General features: G+C 39.6%; 1 protein-coding gene across 9 annotated transcripts in view; it reads right to left on the bottom strand.

Moving 5' to 3' along the window:
- Positions 1–20073, bottom strand: part of RPRD2 (regulation of nuclear pre-mRNA domain containing 2) — a 49412-nt gene extending 29339 nt beyond the window's left edge. For 3 of the 9 annotated variants that reach the window (XM_036441847.2, XM_036441850.2, XM_036441852.2), the window contains exons 1-2: positions 19294–20071; positions 2594–2723 (exon numbers count right to left, since the gene is read on the bottom strand). In XM_036441847.2, coding sequence (XP_036297740.1) covers positions 2594–2723; positions 19294–19498 — 335 coding nt within the window. In that variant the 5' untranslated portion in view covers positions 19499–20071. Of the gene's footprint in view, positions 1–2593; positions 2724–6471; positions 6604–19293 lie in introns of those variants that run through there. The other 6 variants (XM_036441851.2, XM_045583402.1, XM_036441848.2 and 3 more) reach the window with 5 other exon arrangements.
- Positions 20074–22913: the final 2840 nt, after the last annotated feature.

Genomic DNA, 22913 nt, shown 5'->3' with positions numbered 1-22913 from the left:
TTATCTGCCTGGAACTTAAAATTTTTAAATCAGTTACTGCTAACATACACAGTAGAGGAAAGGTGCTGCTTTTTTATGTTGAACTTGAATCTGGCTACTTAACTGAACTCTCTCATTATGTGATTCTAACTAGGCCACAGGCTGGCAAACTACCAAACTTGAGCCAAATCTGGCCTGCTGCCTATTTCTGTAATAAAACTTTATTGGAATACAGCCATCCCATTTATGTATTGTCTATGGCTGCTTTCATGCAAGAATGGCAAAGTTGAATTCTTGGGACAGAGATCTATGGTCTGCAAATCCTAAAACGCTTACTACCAGATTCTTTAAAGAAAAAGGTTGCCCACCCCTTGTGGGTAATCATATCATATGCAAATAATGACAATTCTGTCTCTTCTAAATGCATTCTTCTTATTTATTTAGAAATGAATGGCATATCCAATAAAAAAGGGAATAGTATGATAATAGAAGTCACCCATCTTGGAATGCTTTTATTATTTTATCATTAAGTCTAATATTTACTAGAAGTTTTTGAAGATACCCTTCACTGAGTTAAGAACATTTTCAAAGCTTAAAATTTTAATTTAAAAGACTGTACTTTATTTTGAGATTAAGTCCTTCCCATCTTTTACTGTGAAATAGTAATAGAAATACAAAGTAGTTGTTTTAAAAAATATCTTCACATTGTAAAATAAAAGCTGACACACCGAAACCGGTTTGGCTCAGTGGTAGAGCGTTGGTCTGCAGACTGAAAGGTCCCAGGTTCGATTCCGGTCAAGGGCATGTACATTGCTTGCGGGCACATCCCCTTTAAGGGGTGTGAAAGAAGCAGCTGGTCGATGTTTCTAGCTCTCTATCTCCCTCCCTTCCTCTCTGTAAAAAAATCAATGAAATATATTAAATAAATAAATAAATAAATAAATAAAATGTTCAATCTTTAAAAAAAATAAAATAAAATAAAAATAAATAAAAGCTGACAACCATGAATTAGGTCATGAAATCCTAAGTCTAGGGAAGACTAGGTTAAATTTTAAAAAGACTACAGTGACATTTACAGCAGAAGCTCTTAGAGGGGATCATCTGGCATATTTTTTTCTTACTTAAAATTACTGTGTTTATGTATGTAAAGTAGCAGCACACACTAGTGGGTAAATGGCAGAGAGCATGGGCTTGTCTAGACAGGCTTGGGTGGGAATTCTACAGGACACTTCCCCTCCACCCAGGGAGCTGGGAGAATTTAGGAGTTATTTAATCTCCAAGCCAGTTTCCTCCTCCTTAAAATGGAATAGTGTAGCAGCTACTTTATAAAGTTGTCCTCGGGATTAAATGACTTAAAACACACATAGCACTTTGTAAAATATCTGGTCAATTTCAAGTGTTCAATAAATGTTAGGTGCAATTGTTATTTTATGTATTCCTGACATGTGTATAATTCTTTATCACTTAGTACATTCAGACAAGGCCATACTTTGAACTTTTGTAAAAACCAAAGTAGGTATCTCAAGTTAATAGTCTAAAGGAAGAAACAAGAATCATTTAGTTATGATGGGGTTAATACTAACAAATGGATCAGTAGTATATTATCTATACATATAAAGCCTAAGCAACCATCACAACTGAATGGACAACCGAACAGGCTGCAGGAGTAACCAGGTCCACAGGGGAGGTAGTTGGGGAAACCAGGCTGGCAGAGGGGTAGGGGGGGCAATGAGGGGTGACCAGGCTGGCAGAGGAGAGCAATGAGGGGTGACAAGGCAGGCGAAGGGCAGTTGGAGGCAACCAGACAGCAGGCGAGCAGTTAGGAGCCAGTGGTCTAAGATTGTGAGAGGGATGCCCCAGATTAGAGGGTGCAGGCTAGGCTGACGGGATTTCCCCCATCCGTGCATGAATTTCAGGCACCAGGCCTCTAGTATTAATATATTTATACAAATATATTAAGCTAATAAATATATAATTTGAGGAAATATTTAGCTATTTTGATTGTTCCATATTATTATTTTCCCTCCAGTTGTGTGTGTGTGTGTGTGTGTGTGTGTGTGTGTGTGTGTTGTACCAAACAACTTACAAATATGGATAAAACACAAGGAAAACAATTAGTACAGGGCAAAAATAAGATCAGGTATGTGTTCTAGCATTTTGGAAAATGCTAGATATAATTTTGCTAAGAATGGAATAAATCAGTATGGAGTTGGGAATAAATATCTCCATTCCCCTTTAATTACACACATTTCATGAAGGGAATAACATTTCAGAAAGACTCTTAAAAAAAATAGGCAAGTGTATAAAAACTTCCACAAAAACATAAGAAGCAATTGGAAAGAAGTAGCCAGAAAATATGACCAGGAGATACACATGGTAAGTTAGGCCAGAAGAGGCAGACTGTACATAACAAACTTTCAAAAAGGGAACAAAGAGTTTTTGAAATAAAAAAATGCGTACATTAGCAGGAAAGTTACAACGAATAACTTAGGCAAAATATTCTTGGATCCTTAAGCATGTACAACTATTACATTCTTAGTAATGGGTAAAAATTGAACCTAAAATTCTACATTATCTAAGCTTAGATCCCAAAGACCAGTAAGAATTTACTTACTTTACTAGAGCAGCAGCTTCAGGAAGTACATCAGCAAATGATTCACGGAATATGATTGCGTTTTTCCTTTTACAGTTCTGGATGACATCATTGGCAAGGTAAAAGAGATTCAAACGGTGGGGATAGGCAGCTAGAGATGATAAAAAGTATAAATAAAACCAAATTAGTCCGTTTATACTTAGTTCAATTTTTTCCAAATACAGTCTTCTTAAGCTGCTATTAGATGGATGGATGAACAAATGAACTAATATGACCAACCATCTGAACCTAGTATCTAAAAACCTTGACTGCATCAGGTTAAGTTTTTGTTCAAGCTACTCCTTGAGTAGAATTCTTTATAGATGCTTGCCACTAAAAAACTCATTAACTCTGGAGAAGCTAAAATTAAAAAAACAAAAACAAAAAAAAAACCGCTCTCCCAAACATTTGAAAAGATAAAAAATTTAGTAGAAGCAGCTCAACTTGTTGCAAAAACACCAGGTTTACTGGAAAGAGGATGGGCTTTTCTAGAATCCAATCAGAATGGACCTCAGGCAAATTCCTTATAATAGTAGACTCCTTTCATCAACCAGTCCAGATACCACTCAGATTCATATAAGTCCTCCCATCTGCTGGAAAAGAGGTTCTGCTGCTACTTGCATCACCAAGCGAAGGACCTGGGAAATGAGTAAATGATCCCATAAAATGCACCTGAGTCAACCTTTTTCAAAGGCCCAATCAACTTACTATCTGGACTCTTAAGCAATGTCACCCCAAATTTCATTGTTATCCTGGACAATTTTAATATCCACGTGGATGATCCATCATATTTTCTAGTTCCCCAATTTCTTGATCTCAAATTCAGTATCCTCCCAGAACCACTCTTTTGTTCTTCACTTTCATCAGAATCTCAGTTCTTTTTCTCTACAGCCTCTTCCAGTATTCATATTCTTTCTCCATCAATTCCAGAGTTTCTGACCCATTATTAAAATAACTTTTATCAAAACCTTCATCATCGTTCCCCTACCTGCCTAAAATTTAGCCTTTCTAGCATATGCACTCAACAAAATCTTAAATCTGGATCGAACTGAAGAATGCCTTCACCACAACTTTATTTCCACTCCTGTGTTCTGTTGAAGAAAAATCCTATCACCGTGAAAATTGAAACCATATAAATTCAAACTTCTTCAGCTGGGCCCTCAACGCTACAGTCCTTCCACATGTCTTAATCAGCATTTCCCCTCCTTTATTGTAAAAGCTATTTCAAATTTCTGCCATTCTTGTCAAGCCCTCGATGTTACCACATTCCTTTCTCACTCTCAGGAGATAAAACTTATATGCTATTTCACAGAGAAAGCATAAATCATCAGATGGAAATTATGTTCTCTCAAAAAAAAGTTATCCACATTTAAACTCATCCAGATCAACTTAACCTGAGTCAGGTAAGGTCTTTCAGAATCAGGAATGTCTTCACTTTAACTTCTATTAACTCCACACTTATAGAATGACAACTTCACAGGTTGTTATAAGAATTAAATAAATCAAGGTATATGGACAGGTGGCTCGGTTGGTTGGAGCTTCATTCCATATACCAAAAGGCTGAGGGTTTAATCCTCAGTCAGGTGCATTCAGGAGGTAACCAATCGATGTTTCTCTCTCTCCCCTTCCTTGCTCTCTAAACAAAAACATTTTAAAAACAAACAAAACAATGTGTATAAAGCATTGAGAGTGCTTATTACACAGAAAATGGAATGCTACCAGCATAATCATCCACTTCCATGCCTTTAACTACTACCACCTATGTATCCATGACTCCCATATCCATACTTTTCAAGCCCAGATTTCCCTTTCTCAATCAATGCTAAGTCTCAGAGGCACCTTGAACTTGATTTTTCAATATTTTACTAATATTAATCTTCCTCCTCTTCCATCTATTACTCCTCCTGTATTTAGCCAGAATTTTAGTAATCAATTTTTTAAAACATGTTTTATTGATTTTTCACAGAGAGGAAGGGAGAGGGATAGAGAGTTAGAAACATTGATGAGAGAGAAACATCGATCAGCTGCCTCCTGCACACCCACCACTGGGGATGTGCCTGCAACCAAGGTATATGCCCTTGACCAGAATCGAACCTGGGATACTTCTGTCCACAGGCTGACGCTCTATCCACTAAGTCAAACCAGTTAGGGCAGCAATCAATTTTTTGCCTCCTCCTCCTCCTCCCTACCCTTCAGCCCCCAATTGTTAAATCTCTAAGTCTAGCCAATTTTGTCTCCAATAATATCAAATTTATCCATCTTCTCCTTCTCTATCTACCATAGCTCTTTGTTGGGCTCATCACCTTTCACCTGGACTACTACTTCAATAGCCTCCTAACTGGTTATTTTGCTTCTAGATTTGACCACCCAAAGTTTATTCTCTACAATGAATTGCTAAATTCATCTTCTAATATGCAAAACTGTCCAGTTATTTCTGATATCAAATCTGCCAATGATTTCCAATTGCTGAAAATGCCCAAATACCTTAGGCTCCAAATACCTAAGGTATTACTGAAAATGCCCAAATACCTTAGACTCCATTTATGATCTGGATCTTACATCCTGTTCTAGTCTCATCTCTTTCCCTTCAAAATCAAATTTTATCTTTAATGAATTATAATTCCCTGTCTTTCAGAATTTGCCTTTTCTGTAATCCCTCTGAATAGTCTTTAGTGTTTTCCACTCATCCACAGGAAAACATCCAAAATTTTAAATTTAATCCATGTCCGATTCTGACCCTCCATCTCATTTCTACTTCTGCCCAAAACAAATAATCTCCAACGATGTTACTGCCACTTTCCCCCAATGCAAACCCTCCTTTAGCCAGAGCACTAAGAAAGTTAGAAGAAATGAGAAAAGTTGGTTGAGGTAATCTGGGAAGATGCCTATGAACTTCTGAGAAGGCCATCCTGAATGTTTTTCAAACCCTCTTATACCGTAGTTCTTGCTTACCTGTTCAGCCTCAACTTTGGCCACTCTCTCCCTTGAAGCTCCAGTTTGATGAACAAAACTTTGTTCTCATCTTTGAGCCTCAACCCCTTCCCTCGTCTTGTCATCCATTTCAATAGGCTAATCCCTTCACTTTCTTCAAGTCTTGGCTGACATCTCACATCTTTGATGAAGCTTCCCCTGACCACAAGACTAGGCCTTTAGTGAACCCTGAACTTACCAGTCAACACTTACCACACTACAGTGTATTGGTCTGCACCCTCCATTAGAGAGTATAAACTCCCTGCAGGCTAGGATTCTGTCTTGTTTACTGCCATGTCCTCAATGACTGATTCAGTGTCTGATAGGCGCTCAATTAATATTGGCTAAATGTTTAATGAAGAAGTTAAATTTTCATAGGCAAGAAGGAAGGGAAAGAGCACTCCAGTGAGAACAAGTCTTGAGCAAAGGTGCTGAATAGGCCTGTGCAATGATTGTCTTTTGTTTTGGAGGAGGGAGAAATTTAGGGTAGAATTTTAAATTTATTTAACAAAAACTTAAGTATCCCTTTCTGTATACTAGGCACTGTTCTAAAAATGATACAAATTTTAACTGATCTCCTTACAACCCTAGTACTATTATTATCTCCATTTAAGAGATAAAATTAAATGAATTGTCCCTATTCACAGCTAATAAGTGGAAAAGCTGGGATTTAAATACAGACAGTTTGGCTCCAGAATCTACATTCTTAACCACTATCTATTTCTTTATTTGACCAGGAAGGTTTGGGTGGAAGAACAGTGGGAGAATCTTTGCCAGATGACAAATTCTGGTAGGACTTAAAAGTTTCAGCCTTTATTCTGTGGCTAACAAGAAGCCATAAAAAGCTTTTATACAAAATTTTAAAAATATAGACTCCAACTACTACTTACCATTGCCTCCTGGTCTGAGTCATACTCATCTTTTGCTTGAATTACTGTAGTAGCCTTCTAACTGGTTTCCCTGTTTCTACCTTTGTTTGCCTCACTTCAGTCTAATCTCAACTCAGAAGTGTGATCTTGATCCTTTTAAAATAGAAATATGATCATATTATTCCACTGCTTAAATCCCTCCAGTAATGGCTCCCCTCCTTACTCAGAGCAAAGATCAAAGTCCTTACAATGGCCTGTAAATTCTAAATAATCTATCCCCACATTATGTCTCCAATTCCCTATCCTGGTCATCATTCCAGCCATTTTGGCCACCTTGCTGCTACAAGACCTACAATACATCTGGCCTACTCCCTGCCTCCAGGTCCTTTAAGCTCCCTGCTCACTCTGCTTGAAACATTCTTTTCCCATATAGTCTTATGGTTTACCTCTCTCATCACCTTTAAATATTTGCCCAAATGGCATTTTCTCAGTGACTTTCTGTATTCCCTAACCAGGAAAACTACATCAAGCCAACACTGCTATCATCCTTCCTTGTTTTACTTTCCCACATAATACATAATTTCTCAATATACTGTAGAATTTACTTGTTTATTTTTTTGCCTATCTCCTCCCATGAGAATAAGCCTCATGGCAAGGGAAGGATTTTTGTCAGTTTTGTTTATGGTTGAATTCTCAGCATCTACACATAGCAGCCTTTTGAACTACTTTTTAAGTGAATAAATTAGAAGAGAAAAATGATACGACGAAAAGAAGAAAAGGAATGAAGAATAATAAGTAGTTTTCTATTCAGTTTGGTTAATAATCCCACAAGGCAGCTGAGAGAAACATCAATGTGAGAGAAACATACTGACTGGCTGCCTCCTACACATGCCCCCAAGTAGGGGCCAGGGATTGAGCCTACAACTAAAGTACGTGCCCTTGACCAGGAATCAAACCCAAGACCCTCTGTCCACGGGCCAAAACTCTGTCCACTGAGCAAAACTGACCAAGTTTTTTTAAAAAGGGAATTTTTAAAATTGAATTTATTGGAGTGACAGTGGTTAATAAAATTATATAGGTTTCAGCTGCACAATTCTATAATACATCATCTGTATTGTTTTTCTAATTAAGAAAAACACACCTAATAGCTTAATAATTTGCTTGAGGGCTTAGATTACAATTAGGTTATCTGGGGACAGATTCATCAACAAACTTGAAATGTACCTGAAACTCCCTCTTGATGAGGTATTCTTGTTGAGACTTGGAAACAATGTACTAACTCAGTGGGGTGATGCTATGGTTTTGAGAACCGTACTCAATCACCAAGTCTTATCTATATTTATAAAAGCCCAGCGACTGGAATGGCAGAATGACCAGAACAACTGGTGGCTATGACATGCACTATGGCAGCCAACCAGCCTGATCTGGGCCCTGATTGGCCTCCCACCATCCTCATCTGGGAGCAGGGTTGACCAGCCAACCACCTGTGACCCCTCCCCCCGTTTGGAGTGGGCCTGCTGGATCCCACCCATGCACGATTTCATGCACCAAACCTCTAGTATATGAATATGCTCCAAAAATAAAGTACAAAGAATATCCCAATATAGAAATTAGAAATCTCAAGAGCAATAGGTTAATGGAAGTCAAATCATATTTACATTTAACTTACAAGAATCAATTTGTAAGTACTGAGCCATAATTTAAGAACAAAAACAATTAACAACAAAGTTAACCAAGTGTTCAGGGACAAAAGTGATTAAATTTCAAGATAAAATTGGAGACCATAGAGAAATATTGACTAATGAGAACTGGAAGAAATAAGATTTTCTTCTCAAAGATGAAGAGAACAGAAGAACCAGCACGTTTGAATATTCCTAAATCTGTGGGTGTTTTAAGCATCAAAAATTCAACTGATTTAATTTCTGAATGATTCACTCTATGGAATTATATACTACCAGTTACAATATATATCATACATACATGCATACATACATACATGCATACACGAGGCTGGAAATCATGAATAAAATAACTTCAATGTATACTGAAAGAGCACCATCTAAACTAAAAATTTCAAAGTTATCTCTTAACATTCATAAGATATCAACTCATAAGTTCTTTAAATAATTTGCCACTCATTTGTTAAATACTATTATATACAATTATCTAGAAATCTATTAAATCCAAATGTTCCCTAATTCTAAACAGAAAACTGTTCAGTGTTACCAATGATCAATAAAGAGTCAAAGAAACATAGAATCTAAATATCCACCAATAGCCCTGGCCAGTTTGGCTCAGCGGATAGAGCATCAGCCTGTGAACTCAAGGGTCCTGGGTTTGATTCCGGTAAAGGGCTCATGCCCAAGCTGCAGGCTTGGTCCCCAGTAGGGGGCATGCAGGAGGCAGTTGATCAATGATTCCCTCTCATCATTGATATTTCTCTCTCTCTTACTTTCCCTTACTCTCTGAAACCAATAAAAACATATTTAATTTTAAAAATTAAAAAATAAACATCCACCAATAGTGGAGTTGGTTAATTAACAAATTAATTAACCATTAATCAAATATGAAGACAATACAGATTTACAGAGAAATGAAAAAAAGAAAAAAAAAAGAACATAGCTTATTTTCCTAAAGTAAAATGTATCCACACTAAGGGATTATTCCTTATCATCTTCTTCCGACTTTTCTATTAAAATATATTTATGAAGTTATATTAACAAATTTAATGTCCTTACCTGACAATATAAACAGTCCTATTTCAGCACCCTTAGTTTTTTGTTTTCTTGAACTGACTGGCTCATATCTAGAAATTACAGACCAAAAGATCTTCCCTGACCCTGACTCACTGTGAGCTACCAAAGTAAATGCATAAATATTCCATCTACTTAGTCTTTTTTAAAAAATGTTTTTATTAATTTTATAGAGAAAGGGAGAGGGATAGAAAGATAGAAACATCAATTAAGAGAGAGACATCGAATGGCTGCCTCCTGCACACTCCCAACTGGGGATCGAGCCCACAACCCAGGCATGTGTCCTGACCAGAATCCAACCTGGGACCTCTTGGCTCATGGGGTGACGCTCAATCCAATGAGGTTATAAGTATATTTTTAATGCATCACTAGTGTATGCTACAAATGTAAAGGAGCTTTTTAAGGATGTACAATCCTCTCCCTTTGTATCTAAAAATGAATAAAAACATTTAAAAATATGCTTATAATCTTCCATACAAAAGAATTTAAATAATTTATATTGATACTACCCCCTCAAGGAGGTGGAGCATAACTTCCCACTTCTTAAGTGTGTGCTATGCACAGTGACCTCTTTCCAAAATTCCCAGTATGATGGGGAGAGGGAGAAGAAACCTGACAAACACTGCCTTACCCAGTGATCAACATTTCATAAGTCATGCTGGTAGTTACCCTTGGTATCATGGAATAAAAATGGCACTTTACTTCTTCCCAGGAACCTATAACCCAATCATGAAGAAAAAAGAATCAGACAAACCCATATTAAGGGACATTCTACAAAATACCTGATCAGTACTTCTCAAAATTGTTAGTCAAAAAAGAGACATGATGACTAGGCAAAAAAATAAGGAAATCCACAAATGAAGTATGAACTCTAGTTAATTATACATATATCAATATTAGTTCATTTGTTGTAACAAATGCACCACACCAATTAAGATATTAATAACAAGAAAAACTGGGTACAGGGTATATGACAACTCTCTATTCTACTTCTGGTTCATAGTTCGATGCTCAACCCTGAGCCATGACAGAAGGGCAAGAACATTTCTTAAGCCAGTCAGACCTAGTTTCAAAGCCCAGCCCCTATTTCCAACTGCATGACCTTTTCAAAACACTTCTTTCCTTATCTGCTCAATGGAATAATAATAATATCTACCTACTCAAAGGTTATCGTCAAGATTACATGACATAATACATATAAAGTGCCTAGGATAGCATCAGGTACATAACTGTCCATATTATTAGCCAATATGAGAATTATATACACTCTCTAAAAGGCTAATTATCTACTAAACAACTCTTCCCAGATGTCCTCTAAATACTCCAACTCCTTATGTTCAAATCTGCTTTCATTATCTATCTCTTCCTCCTCAATTCTCTGTCAAGACAGAATCCATAGAATCCATCTTTCAAATTTTCCTCTAACTTCATTTCCAACATACAACTGCTTGAAAAGTTCTATCAAATTCTACTGACTAAAAATCTCTTTGAAATCACTGAAATACAAAGGCACAAACTCAAAGAAACAGAGAGTATAATGGTGGTTGCCGGGGACTAGGGAGTGGGGAGATGTTGATCAAAGGATACAAACTTCCAGTTATTAGATGAGTAAGTTCTGGGGATCTAATGTACAATATAGTTAAAATATGGTATTATATGCTTGAAAGTTCCTAGATCTTTAAACGTTCTCTAACACAAATAAATTTATGAGGTGATAACCTTATATGGTAATCATTTTGCAATATATATGTGTATCAAATAATCATGCTGTATCATGATTATTGAGATGTCAACTCCACTCAATAAAGCTGGGGGGGAAATAGGCATAAGGCTGTTTGGGAACTATTATACTATATACATCACACTCACTACATATGGAACAATACAAAATACCAATAAACTTTGAAAGGAATGGGAAGCAGTCTCTAGCACAGTGTAGAGAGTAGACTCTGGAGTAAAGACTGCTTAGATTTGAATCCTGGCTCTATTGTTCACTTGCTGTGTACTTGAACAATTTATGTCACTAAGCCTATAAGTACTTCCCTTATTACCGTTCATAATATTTCTTCATTATTTTCTCTACCACTAGTGTAATTTTACATATATATCACTAATAGACTTATTAAATAATAAAAATGTACTTCATGAATTGTTATATTAAATGAGATCACTAAAAACTCAGTAAATGTTAAATATTTACTATTAAATCTATTAGTGATACATTTGTGAAGTTAACTGCATTAATGACTAGAAATTGAATAAATATTGTTAAATAATAAAGTATTTGTTAGCAACAAAACCTTTTTTAAAAAAATATAAATATACTTTATTGATTTTTTTACAGAGAGAGGGTTAGAGAGTTAGAAACATCGATGAGAGAGAATCATCGATCAGCTGCCTCTTGCACACCCCCTACTGGGGATGTGCCTGCAACCAAGGTACATGCCCTTGACCGGAATCGAACCTGGGACCTTCCAGTCCGCAGGCTGACGCTCTATCCACTGAGCCAAACCGGTTTCAGCGCAACAGAAGCTTTGAATCTATTATTTCTTTCCTTTCTCCCATTCTCACCTTCTGCCTACATTTTTTTCTTAAATTAAATTTATGCTTTGCCACTCTTAAACCAGGTAGTTTCCTTTTCCTATGCTATAAATTTTCCGACAGTTTCCTCCGTGAGCCCCAGCTTATAAAAATTTTAAATGAGGGTAATTCATATCTCACAGAGCTAATGTCGGGTTTAGAGGTAATATATGTATGATATCTAGTAAATAAACTCAGTGGTACCTCTTTTAAAGTGTTACAGCATATAAAAGTGCATGCTATCACACTTCCCAGAACCAATTATTTTTGTTCAATTCCTATCTTAGTTACTAAATGTTAAGTTTCTTATAATTTTCAGCATCCAATTCAGAGTTTTACATAAGCAAGCATTCAATATTCCTGAATTCATTTTCTGAATGCTGTCTTTGGTTACAGGAAGACACTATACATTTTAATAACTCAAGTAACGCTGTCTCCTAGCCCAGTGGTCGGCAAACTCATTAGTCCACAGAGCCAAATATCAACAGTACAACGAATGAAATTTCTTTTGAGAGCCAATTTTTTTAAACTTAAACTTCTTCTAACGCCACTTCTTCAAAATAGACTCGACTAGGCCATGGTATTTTGTGGAAGAGCCACCCTCAAGGGGCCTAAAGAGCCGCAGTTTGTCAACCACGGTCCTAGACACAAGAGATCATCATTTAAAATACTGTTTTATGCTATAGTTTTTTTAAACTATCAAACAGCTTGGTATCTGTTCTGGTCTTTTAAAAATAAAATGTGGAATGTTGTACCTCCTAACATTAAAAGATCTTCCCCCTCGAACACTGCAGCTGTGTACTAAAGGGTAATAAAGAAACTCGCTCACTCACTCTCCCTCTGCTTATGGATACCAAAGAACCACACAGTGAAAGTAAGTGAAACTACATCTTCACTAAAGAGTAAAGTGGAGAGAGGAAGAGAGATGAGGGGGAAAATGAAGGCCACAACCAAAAAATTTAAACCCAGCATATTTCAATGTCTCTCTAAGAAAATAAAAAGAATGAGGTACCGTATATTGATTTTTTACAGAGAGGAAGAGAGAGGGATAGAGAGTTAGGAACATCGATGGGAGAGGATCATCGATCAGCTGCCTCTTGCACCACCCCTATTGAGGATGTGCCCGCAACCAAGGTACATGCCCTTGACCGGAATGACCCGGACCTTCAGTCCCCAGGGACGCTATTCGACGTCTCAACCGGCCAACGGCTGGATCCACTCGGTCTCGGCAGAACAGGGTATTTTTTAAACTGCCTTTATCTTAGCCAGACAAACTTTATATTCCAAAACCCAGATGAAATTTTTGCCTTTTTCCAAAAGGAGGAACGAGGTTCTACTACTTGCTCTACAAGATGTACATTTCTCCAGTGCTCTATAATTATACAAAACTACTACTTTTCATTTCCTTGACAAATGAGAAACTGAGTCAAGCTGGTTTGTACAATAGTGTTAAATTACTGAGAAATTTTACTAGGGTCTCAACTCCTTCTACACATTAAAAGGCCTCACATAATCTGATAGTTGAAATTTTAATACCCCTTCTCTACAGATAAAGCTTTAATTTGGGGGTGACCTGTTTGAGCAAATTTTAATATTAATATTATTCTTCTGTCAATGAAATTTTCCTTTTAAGATTTCCATACCACTGGACCATGTGAAGCTTGTCAATACTGTTTCACACTTTGAATTATGAGAATAGAATGTTTATCTTTTACATAATTTATTTATTTACTACAAGCTTATATTGCAAAATTATGTTCTATATGTTATTTCAGATCCACCTAGAGCAATGTATATAATAACACCCTTCTGTATTTGACAGACAAAGCAGCTAAATGAAGAACGTAACAATGGCTTGTAAAATTTCATAATACAGGTAAAAAGGTTCATTTAGTATATACCATTGCAATAATTATACGGTATAACTAAGGTGCTTCCATGTTTTTAAACATTGTCAGGAAATATGGAAAATATTACCTGCATCTCTATGAACCTAGGACAATGAAGTGAAAAAATGACCTAGGTATCCAAAAGGGAAGAAGACCAATTATGCTATAACTTGCCATAAAGCCTAAACCAAGAGCAGAAATATGCAAGAGATCAAAATAGATGTCCTACTTCTTTGGAGAGCTGAGACAAAGTTTACCTTGAACCTCAAAAAGAACCTAAGTCACCAAAACCGGTTTGGCTCAGTGGTAGAGCGTCAGTCTGCGGACTGAAAGGTCCCAGGTTTGATTCCGGTCAGGGGCATGTACGTTGGTTGCAGGCACATCCCCAGTAGGGGGTGTGCAAGAGGCAGCTGGTTGATGTTTCTCTCTCATTGACGTTTCTAGCTCTCTCTCTCTCTCCTTTCCTCTCTGTAAAAAATCAATAAAATAAATTAAAAAAAAAAAAAAAAAAAAAAAGAACCTAAGCCAAGACATCAGATCAAATAAATAGACAGAGGTACGTATCTAAAATACGAGAATGCCCCAGAGCCTTCTCTCAACCTTTTCTATACCTACCCTTATTATTCTTTCTTATTACACCTACTTCTCTATCCACACTTAATCCCTAGTGCAGTCCTGGTCACATAACAACATTTCAGTCAACAGCAACCTGCCACATAGATGTGGCCCCACAAGATTATAAAAGAGCTGAAAATTTCCCATCGCCTAGAGATGTATCCATCACAACATAGTGCTACTATTCCTCATTCCTGTTTTGTGGTGATGCTGGTATAAACAAATCTCTTGCATTGCTGGCAGTTGTATAAAAGTATAGCACATTTAATTATGTATAGTACATATTACTTAAAAATGGTAAGAAACAACCTTGTTACTGGTGTATGTATACTACACTTTTATTATTAGAGTACACTCTTTCTACTTATTAAAAAAAAGGTTTGCTGTAAAACATTAGGCCTGGTTGTGCCAGCAGTAGACTCACAGATCTGGTGTTTGCCACTCTCTTGATTGCATCATTCTCTTGTGCTTGATTTAATCTTGTGTTGTTTTATAGATTTAGTGTAGCCTAAGAGTACAGTGTTCAATGTAGCCTTACTGTACAGTAGTGTACGCATTCACTCAACTTCCAGTCCTACAAGTTCCATTCATACTAAGCGCGCTATATAGGTGGACCATTTTATACCATATTTTAGTACCTTTTCTATGTTTAGATACACAAATACCTGTTACAGTTGCGTACAGTATTCAGCACAGTACCCATACTGTATGGGTTTGTAACCTAGGAGCAATGGACTCTATCATGTAGTCCAGGTGTGTAGTAGGCGATATATACCATCTTGGTGTGTGTAAATGAACTCAATGTCTGAGCAATGATAAAATTACCTAACAGTGCATTTTTCAGAATGCAGCCCCATTAAGTGGCGCTTGATGGAGATCTCTTCCAGCCTGGTGGCTCTAAAGACACACGAACACCCTGTCCTGTGGTGACTGTTTCACACCTCAGGCAAAAAAAAGTCATTTTTTATGACTCTCCTCTCTTACTATATTTAATCCATCTAGAAATCCAGTTCGATCTACCGTCAAAAGAGATCTAGAATTAGCGCGGCTGGTGTGGCCTGGTGATGGATGGTGGACCATCTACCTATGAACCAGGAGTCACTGTTCCATTCCCGGACATACTCCCTGCGTTACAGGCTTGTGGGCTTGATGCTCAGTGTGGGGTGTGCAGTGCAGGAGGCAGCCGATCAATGATTCTCTCTCATCATTGATGTTTCTCTCTCTCTCCCCTTCTCCCTTCCTCTCTGAAATTAATAAAAAATATTAAATAAAGAAGAGATGTAGAATTTAATTACTGCATATCAATTCGTCTGGCCACAACCTGGTCTAAACCATCTGACCCCAGGATTACTATGATAGCCTAATTGATATACATGTTTCCGCAGCAACCAATGACCTTTTAAAAACACAAATCAGTTCACATCACTCCTCTGCTCAAATGGCCCCCTATTTCACTCAGAATAAAAGCCAAACCTCCTTACAATGTCTATACAGCTCTTTGTGATCTGCCTCTCCGTTCACCATCACTCACCATAATTTCTGAGTTCATCTGTTAATCCTCATTTTAACTACTTTCCAGCCACAAAAGCGTTCTTGCTGTTCCTTAAGATTAGCAGGCACACTCCAACCTCAAGATCTTTGTATTTTTCTGTCCTCTTTGTCTTGGAACACTCTTTCTCTCACCCCCTCGTATCTTTATTAGTTAATACCTTACCTTCTTACTCAAACATCTCTCCTCAGTGAGGCCTTCCCTTACCAACTTCCTTAACACTCTGTATCCCCATTCCTTGCTTTATATTTTATATTCTCTGCAGCACTTCTAATATTCTCACCTCCTAATATATTTAATATTTTATTTATTGCCTCTCCTTATTAGAGTTTAAGGGGAGACAGGAGAGTGGTGAAGGGCACAGTGAAAGTAGCTTATGTACTGAACCTCATTTTTCATGTCAGAATACAGTATGTAACACTAGTACATATAACACACAAAATATGTGTTAATCGACTGTTTATGTAATCAGTAAGGCTTCCAGTCAAGGCTAGACTCTTAGTAATTAAGTTTTGGGAGAGTCAAAAGTTATACACAGATTTCTGACTTCTCAGGGGTTGGCGTCCCTAACCTGTGAGTTGTTCAAAGGTCAACTGTAAATACAAAACTACTACAAATTCCCCTTAACTATTTTAGAAAGTTAAGTTACATTCCACTAGGCCAAGGGAACAAAAATCAGGGTTTTACAGAGCCAAAAGCGTTTCACTAAAGAAACTATGTATTATGCACTTGAAATAAGTAGTCTTCCTAGAGCAGGGGTGGGGAACCTTTTTTTCCGCCAAGGGCCATTTGGATATTTATAACATCATTTGCGGGCCACAAAAAATTATCAACTTAAAAATTAACCTGCTATATTTGGTAAAACATTTAATTAAATCACCCCTAGTGCCTTGGCAGGGCAGACCAAATGATTTCCAGGGCCTTCTAGGGCCCATGGGCCAGACATTCCCCACCCTGTCCTAGAGCAATCATTTTTTCCCTTCTTAAGATATTAACAAAAGATATAAACCCAGACACAGTATCAACAATAGCAAAGGCAGAAAAATTCTGGTTCTAGTATTGCTGCCTAGAAAAAATATTGTTAATTGTCATCTGTAATCCCACAAGGCAGGGATGAAAACCAATTTATTCTTGCAAATGATGTAACCATACAGTTAAAAGTACCAGAGCCCAAAGACAGAAAATGCTAAATACTTTCATAATTTAGTAAAAATGTTTTAAAACACAAAAAATATGTTTAAGAAAAAGAAGTCCTCAGCTCGCATGAGCACTGCCTGCTACCACTGGGATACCAAGTACATTAAAGAATAATCTTGGCCGAGACCGGTTTAGCTCAATGGATAGAGCGTTGGCTTGGGGACTGACGGGACCGGGGTTCGATTCCGGTCAAGGGCATGTACCTTGGTTGCAGGCATATCCCCAGTGGGGGGTATGCAAGAGGCAACTGATCAATGACTCTCTCTCGTCGATGTTTCTAACTCTCTCTCTCTCTCCCTTCCTCTCTGTACAAAATCAATAAAATATATATTTTTTTAAAAAAGAATAATCTTGCCGGGACCGGTTTGGCTCAATGGATAGAGCGTCGGCTTGGAGACTGAAGGGTCCCGGGTTCGATTCTGGTCAAGGGCATGTACCTTGGTTGCGGGCACATCCCCAGTAGGGGGTGTGCAAGAGGCAGCTGATCGATGACTCTCTCTTGTCGATGTTTCTAACTCTCTATCTCTCTCCCTTCCTCTCTGTACAAAATCAATAAAATATATTTAAAAAAATAAAAATAAAAATAAATAAAATAAAAAAGAATAATCTTGAAAACATTTTACAAAGTTAAATGTGGTCACTGTCAACTGATATGGTAGTCAAATCCTAACTCCACCATTTTATTGTGTAAACTTAAGCAACTTACGCAGCATTTCTGAGCCTAGTGTCCCCATCTGTAAATCAATGACTAAAAAGTCTATTTCTTAGGGTGTCTTAAGGTGTAATGAGATAGATATACTATTAATGATGAGGGCTAGGCACATAGCAGTTATTTTATATGAAAGGGTCTTTGATTAACTTATATTTAATTTTATATGTTTTAATTTTAGCTCTTCAGAAGAAAGTAACTTCAATCTGCTATTGATAAATATAGGTAATCCCCATCTTGGTTCTACAACCCTTTCAGCATATATTATTTAAAGAGCCACAAAACATCTCTCCCAACAATAACTTCACATATACAAATTATTTTAAGCTTGGGACTATGATTTTGCATCCATCTGTTCCCTACAAGGTAAACCCAAATCAAAACACATAAGCAATGTGGTAAACCCAAATCAAAGCACATAAGCAATGGCTGAAGTGGAATAATAACTGAACGATGAGCACCCCTGGGTGACAAGCTATGGACAGGAAGCAACAAAGATCTAAAATTCAAACACAGGTGGACTTAGGATAAACCATCTCTCCTTAGCAGGAAGCAACAGCGACTTCTCCACACTTCCTCCTCAAAGACGTGACACCTCCTGCAAACAATCCATGCTTCCTGACAGTATACTAGACCTCTTTACTGTAGTAAAAGCAGCAAAGCGGAAAAACTCCCCAATGAAGAGAAAGGAAAAAAAAGTAATAACCAAGGGAGTGGTGAAATACTACTATCGATACATGTCCAAAAAGCACCCCCCCAAAAAAGCACATTTCCCTGATTTCCTCTTTTATTGCTCATGAAACCAAACTCAATTCCTTAAAAAAAAAAAAAAAAAAAAATTTGTTTTTCCCCCAAGTGATTTTAAAGCATTGACCATCCTGACAACGGCAGTTTCCGACCAGGATCCAGAAGCCCTGCAGCAAACACGGGGAAACCTCCCAGGTAAGTCGCTTTCAGCTCCAAGTGGAACTCACGTTACTTCCCATTCACCCAGATGAGGCCCCGCTGGTTCCCCACCACAAGTTTAGCTCAGTTATGAACAGCGTGACCCAACCTATTCCAGCGACATAGGTGGATTCACGAACTGCTTAAAAACCCGAGCCCGTCTATCTTCAGGAAAACCAGCGATCATTCCCACGACAAGGCCTCTCCTAAGGAACAAACGGACGCGACAATTTCCGTCAAGGTCCAGCCAAGTCCACAAAACCGCTCGGGGCTCGGAAATGATAGCATGCACACATCCCCATCCATAGATCGGGGGCCAACGGCCCAAGGTCACGCCAAGGCAGCGGCGGAAATAGCCGGAAAATGCGAAGCCTTCTGCAATTGAGGAGGGGGGGGGAACCAAAAAAAAAAAAAAAAAAGGAAACCACCCTGGCTGGGAATGGGGTCTGGGTTTGGGAACACTCAGGTCAAAAACCTTTACCTGTGAGCAGCCCAACCCCATGCAGCGGCTCCATGGGAAAAGCCCAAGCGCGGCACGCGAGGGTTTCCTTCCATTTCCCCGGTCTCCCCTTCCCTCTTAGCCTTAGGCAACCCCCCGGCACTCACATCTCCGGAGCCACTTCATCCAATGGTAGACGATGGTGGCGTGGTGCTTCTTGTTCTCTATACACCAAGACGACAGGCCTTGAATGGATTCCATAGTGTTGGTGACCGACTGGAACTTTCGATCCAACGAGGACTCCAGGGCCCCTGCCGAGGAGGCCGACGAGGAGGAGGCCTTACTGCTGCCTCCGCCGCCGCCGGCCGCCATCTTCCCGGTTTGCACAAGCGCTGCTGCTCCTCTGGCGGCGGCGGCGGCGGCGGCGGCGGCGGGAGCGAGCAAAACAATCACGGAGAGTGCGTGGAGCCGCGGGCGGGGAGGGCGCAGGGGGAGGGGAGGGTGCACGCGCCCGGCTCCTCGGGAGGCAGGACGGGCGGCCCAGCTGCTGCTGGTGGTGGGCACGCCGGTGGCTCCGACACGCTTCACGGAGGGGCTGTGGGTTTTGAGGTTTATCAGAATTGCTCAAGGGCTTGTGTGTACACCAGTCAGTCACCAAGGGAGGATTACGCAGACAAACAGGTCCTGCAAAGCCTTTCCAAACGCCTGCCCCCCCCCTCCCGCCCCAATCAATGGTGTTACACTCCGGCTCCCTGCGCCAAGGCCCTTCCCCACTCCCGTCCCTCACTCCTACGAGGGCGGGCGTGGATATCTGGAATGTAATACTACCCGACTGCCCCTTCGGTAGCAGAAATCTTTCTCCTTTAGGTCCTCTAGGACAGAAAAGGCCCCAGGATGGCTAGTCAGGATTTTTTTTTTTTTTTTTTTTTGCAACGCAATAGCCAAGGGACGGCAACAGTATCGCGCACGCGCCCGCTTGGTCCCGCCCCCTCGCTTCCTTCTCAGCCTAGAAAGCAGAGGGAGGCCGTGATGGCGGGGCAATCTGACCAATCAAGGCGGGAGCACGGGAAGCGCGCGCAGGAGCCCGCAGGACCGTAGCGCCGCGGAGGCGCGTCTATTACTTCTGCGCGTGCGCAGCCCCCCGGCGTGTAGCGGGCTGGGAGGATAAAACGGGGAGGGGAGTAGCGAGTTGGTCTAACCGGGAGGTTGGGGGAGGGGGCTTCCCCGCCCCGCCTCGCCCTGCCTTTTCCTCCCTGGTGAGATCTCGCTCTCTCGAGGCTACCCGGCTCACAAAACAGGGCCGGAAACGCCCACCACTTGGCGGCCACTGTTACTTTCTGGCGGCTGCAGCCGCGGGGGCACTAACTCCTCAGGGAACTGACGCTCCACAAAGTGGCTGGCAGCCATCTTGCAGTGCCTTAATGATGCGCATGCGCCAGCTCCAGCGAGCCATTCTATAGGCAGACTCCCAGACCAAGCAATCTTTTACCATACCTTCATAGCCATTTGACTATATGAATTATAGGAAGAGGAAATAAATGAAGTAAATGAAAATTTCCCGGTAAAAAATTTTTTTTAAATTGATTTCAGCCCTAGCCCGTTTGGCTCAGTGGATAGAGGGTCCCCTGTTGCATTGGTGTCAAGGGCATGGACCTTGGTTGCAGGCCCATCCCCCACAGGGGTCCTGGTCACGGTCCCTACAGGAGGCAACCAACTGACATGATATTTGACTTTCCCTCTATCTTCCCCCTCTCTGAAAAATCACCCTCTGGTGATTTTGATTTCAGAGAGGAGAGAGTAAAAAACATCAATGATGAAAGAGAATCATGATCGGCTCCTTCCTGCATGTCCCACAGTGGGGATAGAGTTGGCAACCCAGGCATGTTCACCAGGAATGAGCTGTGATCTTTTTAAAAATATATATATATTTTGATTTTTTTACAGAGAGGAAGGGAAGAGAGGGATAGGAAGTTAGAAACATCGATGGGAGAGAAATATCGATTCAGTTGCCTCCTGCACACTCCCTATTAGGGATGTGCCCGCAACCAAGGTACATGCCCTTGACTGGAATTGAAGCTGGGACCCTTCAGTCTGCAGGCCAACACTCTATCCACTGAGCCAAACTAGTCAGGGCGAGCTGTGACCTTCTGGTTATATAGATCTATGCTCAACCATTGAGCCTTGTGGGCCAGGCTCTCTGTAAAATTTTCAAGACCAGGAAAGGTTAACTTATCTCACCTTGGTCAGTTAAGACAACCTCACAATTGCATAGTACATTATAATTTACAGGAGCCTTGGATAACTAGTACATTGATTAGCACCACCTAGATTAACCATTCTATCTCATCTGCCATGTAAGTCCTCTGAGCAGATTTGGAGGCTTCTGTGTCCTACTGAACAAATGTAATTATTATATTTTAATTATTTTATGTCTCCCTAGAAGACTTAGGTTTCTTGATGCAGGGAACCTATTTTGTCAAACTGATATCTAGTATTCATTAATTCAACAAAAAGTTGTTGAACATGTGGAATGAACAATTCTAGATGTTAGAGAGTAACAGCAAAACAGACAAAAATCCCTTCCCTCTGGGGCTTAATGTCAGGATACCACAAGCAAATATGTATCAGGGGGTAGTAAGGCGTTCTAAGAAGTATGAAGCAGGTAAAGAGAGGCAGAGGGTATAGAATGGGTGATCCTGTAGGTAGGGCATAGGAATGGTGGTTTGGTGAGTCAGGAAGGAAGTGACCCTTGCTCTTGTTAAATATTTTAACTTTCACAACTGTAAGTCTTTAAAATAAAAGGTTGATTAGGCCATTGCTACAAAAAGGAAGACTAATTCTTGGGGTGTGAGCCTAACCACCACCACCATGTAAGAAAAACATGTCTAATGTCCTTGGGTTTTGCAAGCATTTTTTTTTTTTATCCTTACCTGAGGACATGCTTATTAATTTTAGAGAGAGAGGGAGAAAGAGAAAAGCATCGATGTGAGAGAAACATCAATCAGTTGCCTTCCCATAGGCACCCGACCAGGCATGAAACCTGCAACCTAGGTATGTACCGTGACTGGAAATCAAATCCAAAACCTTTCACAACACTCCAATCAACTGACCCACACTGGCCAGGTATGCAAGCATTATACAGTACAGGAAGTAGGGGGAGTAGGATACATATCCTTCTTAAATAGTTTACGTTATTTAAGAAGGATATGTATGGAAGGTGAAGCTGGGATAGGAGCAGCAGTCCATAAGAATCTGTAAAACTCATGTGTAAACAAGAAGCAGACACTCCTAAGGTTCAAAAATGGGGAGGGGAAGGTAAGAAATTGGTCAAACTAGCTGTTCTCTCTTTTTAGATAATCTGGAAATAGTCACCTGGAAGTTAATAAGTCCCAAATACAATAAGTGCAAGCAGTCTTTTGTTAGTTTTGCACTACTGATGTTAACTGCTTAACCTCTGATTGTCTCTTCCATCCTCTGGCCTCCTGGAGTTTAATTTAGGTTACTTCATAATTTTCTCCTTGTAAATATGAACATTGAGAACAAGATAACAAAGCAGATATGGGGAGAGGGCAGAAAGAACAGCAAGTGCAGAGGCACTAAAATAGGAATGTCTTGACATATTAGAGAAAGAACAAGAAGGCCAGTGTGGCTAGAAAAGGGTAGGAGAGGGATAAGTGGTAGAGGTCTAAGAGGTCACTGTAAGGATTTTGGCTTTTAACTCTGAGATGGGAGCCCTTGTATGCAGAGCTTTAAGCAGAAAAATTACATGGGAAATATTTTTACAAGA

The sequence above is a fragment of the Pipistrellus kuhlii genome, unplaced genomic scaffold, assembly GCF_014108245.1.
Source record: "Pipistrellus kuhlii isolate mPipKuh1 unplaced genomic scaffold, mPipKuh1.p scaffold_m20_p_18, whole genome shotgun sequence".
Taxonomy (NCBI): domain Eukaryota; kingdom Metazoa; phylum Chordata; class Mammalia; order Chiroptera; family Vespertilionidae; genus Pipistrellus; species Pipistrellus kuhlii.
This window is presented reverse-complemented; position numbering and strand designations above follow the sequence as displayed.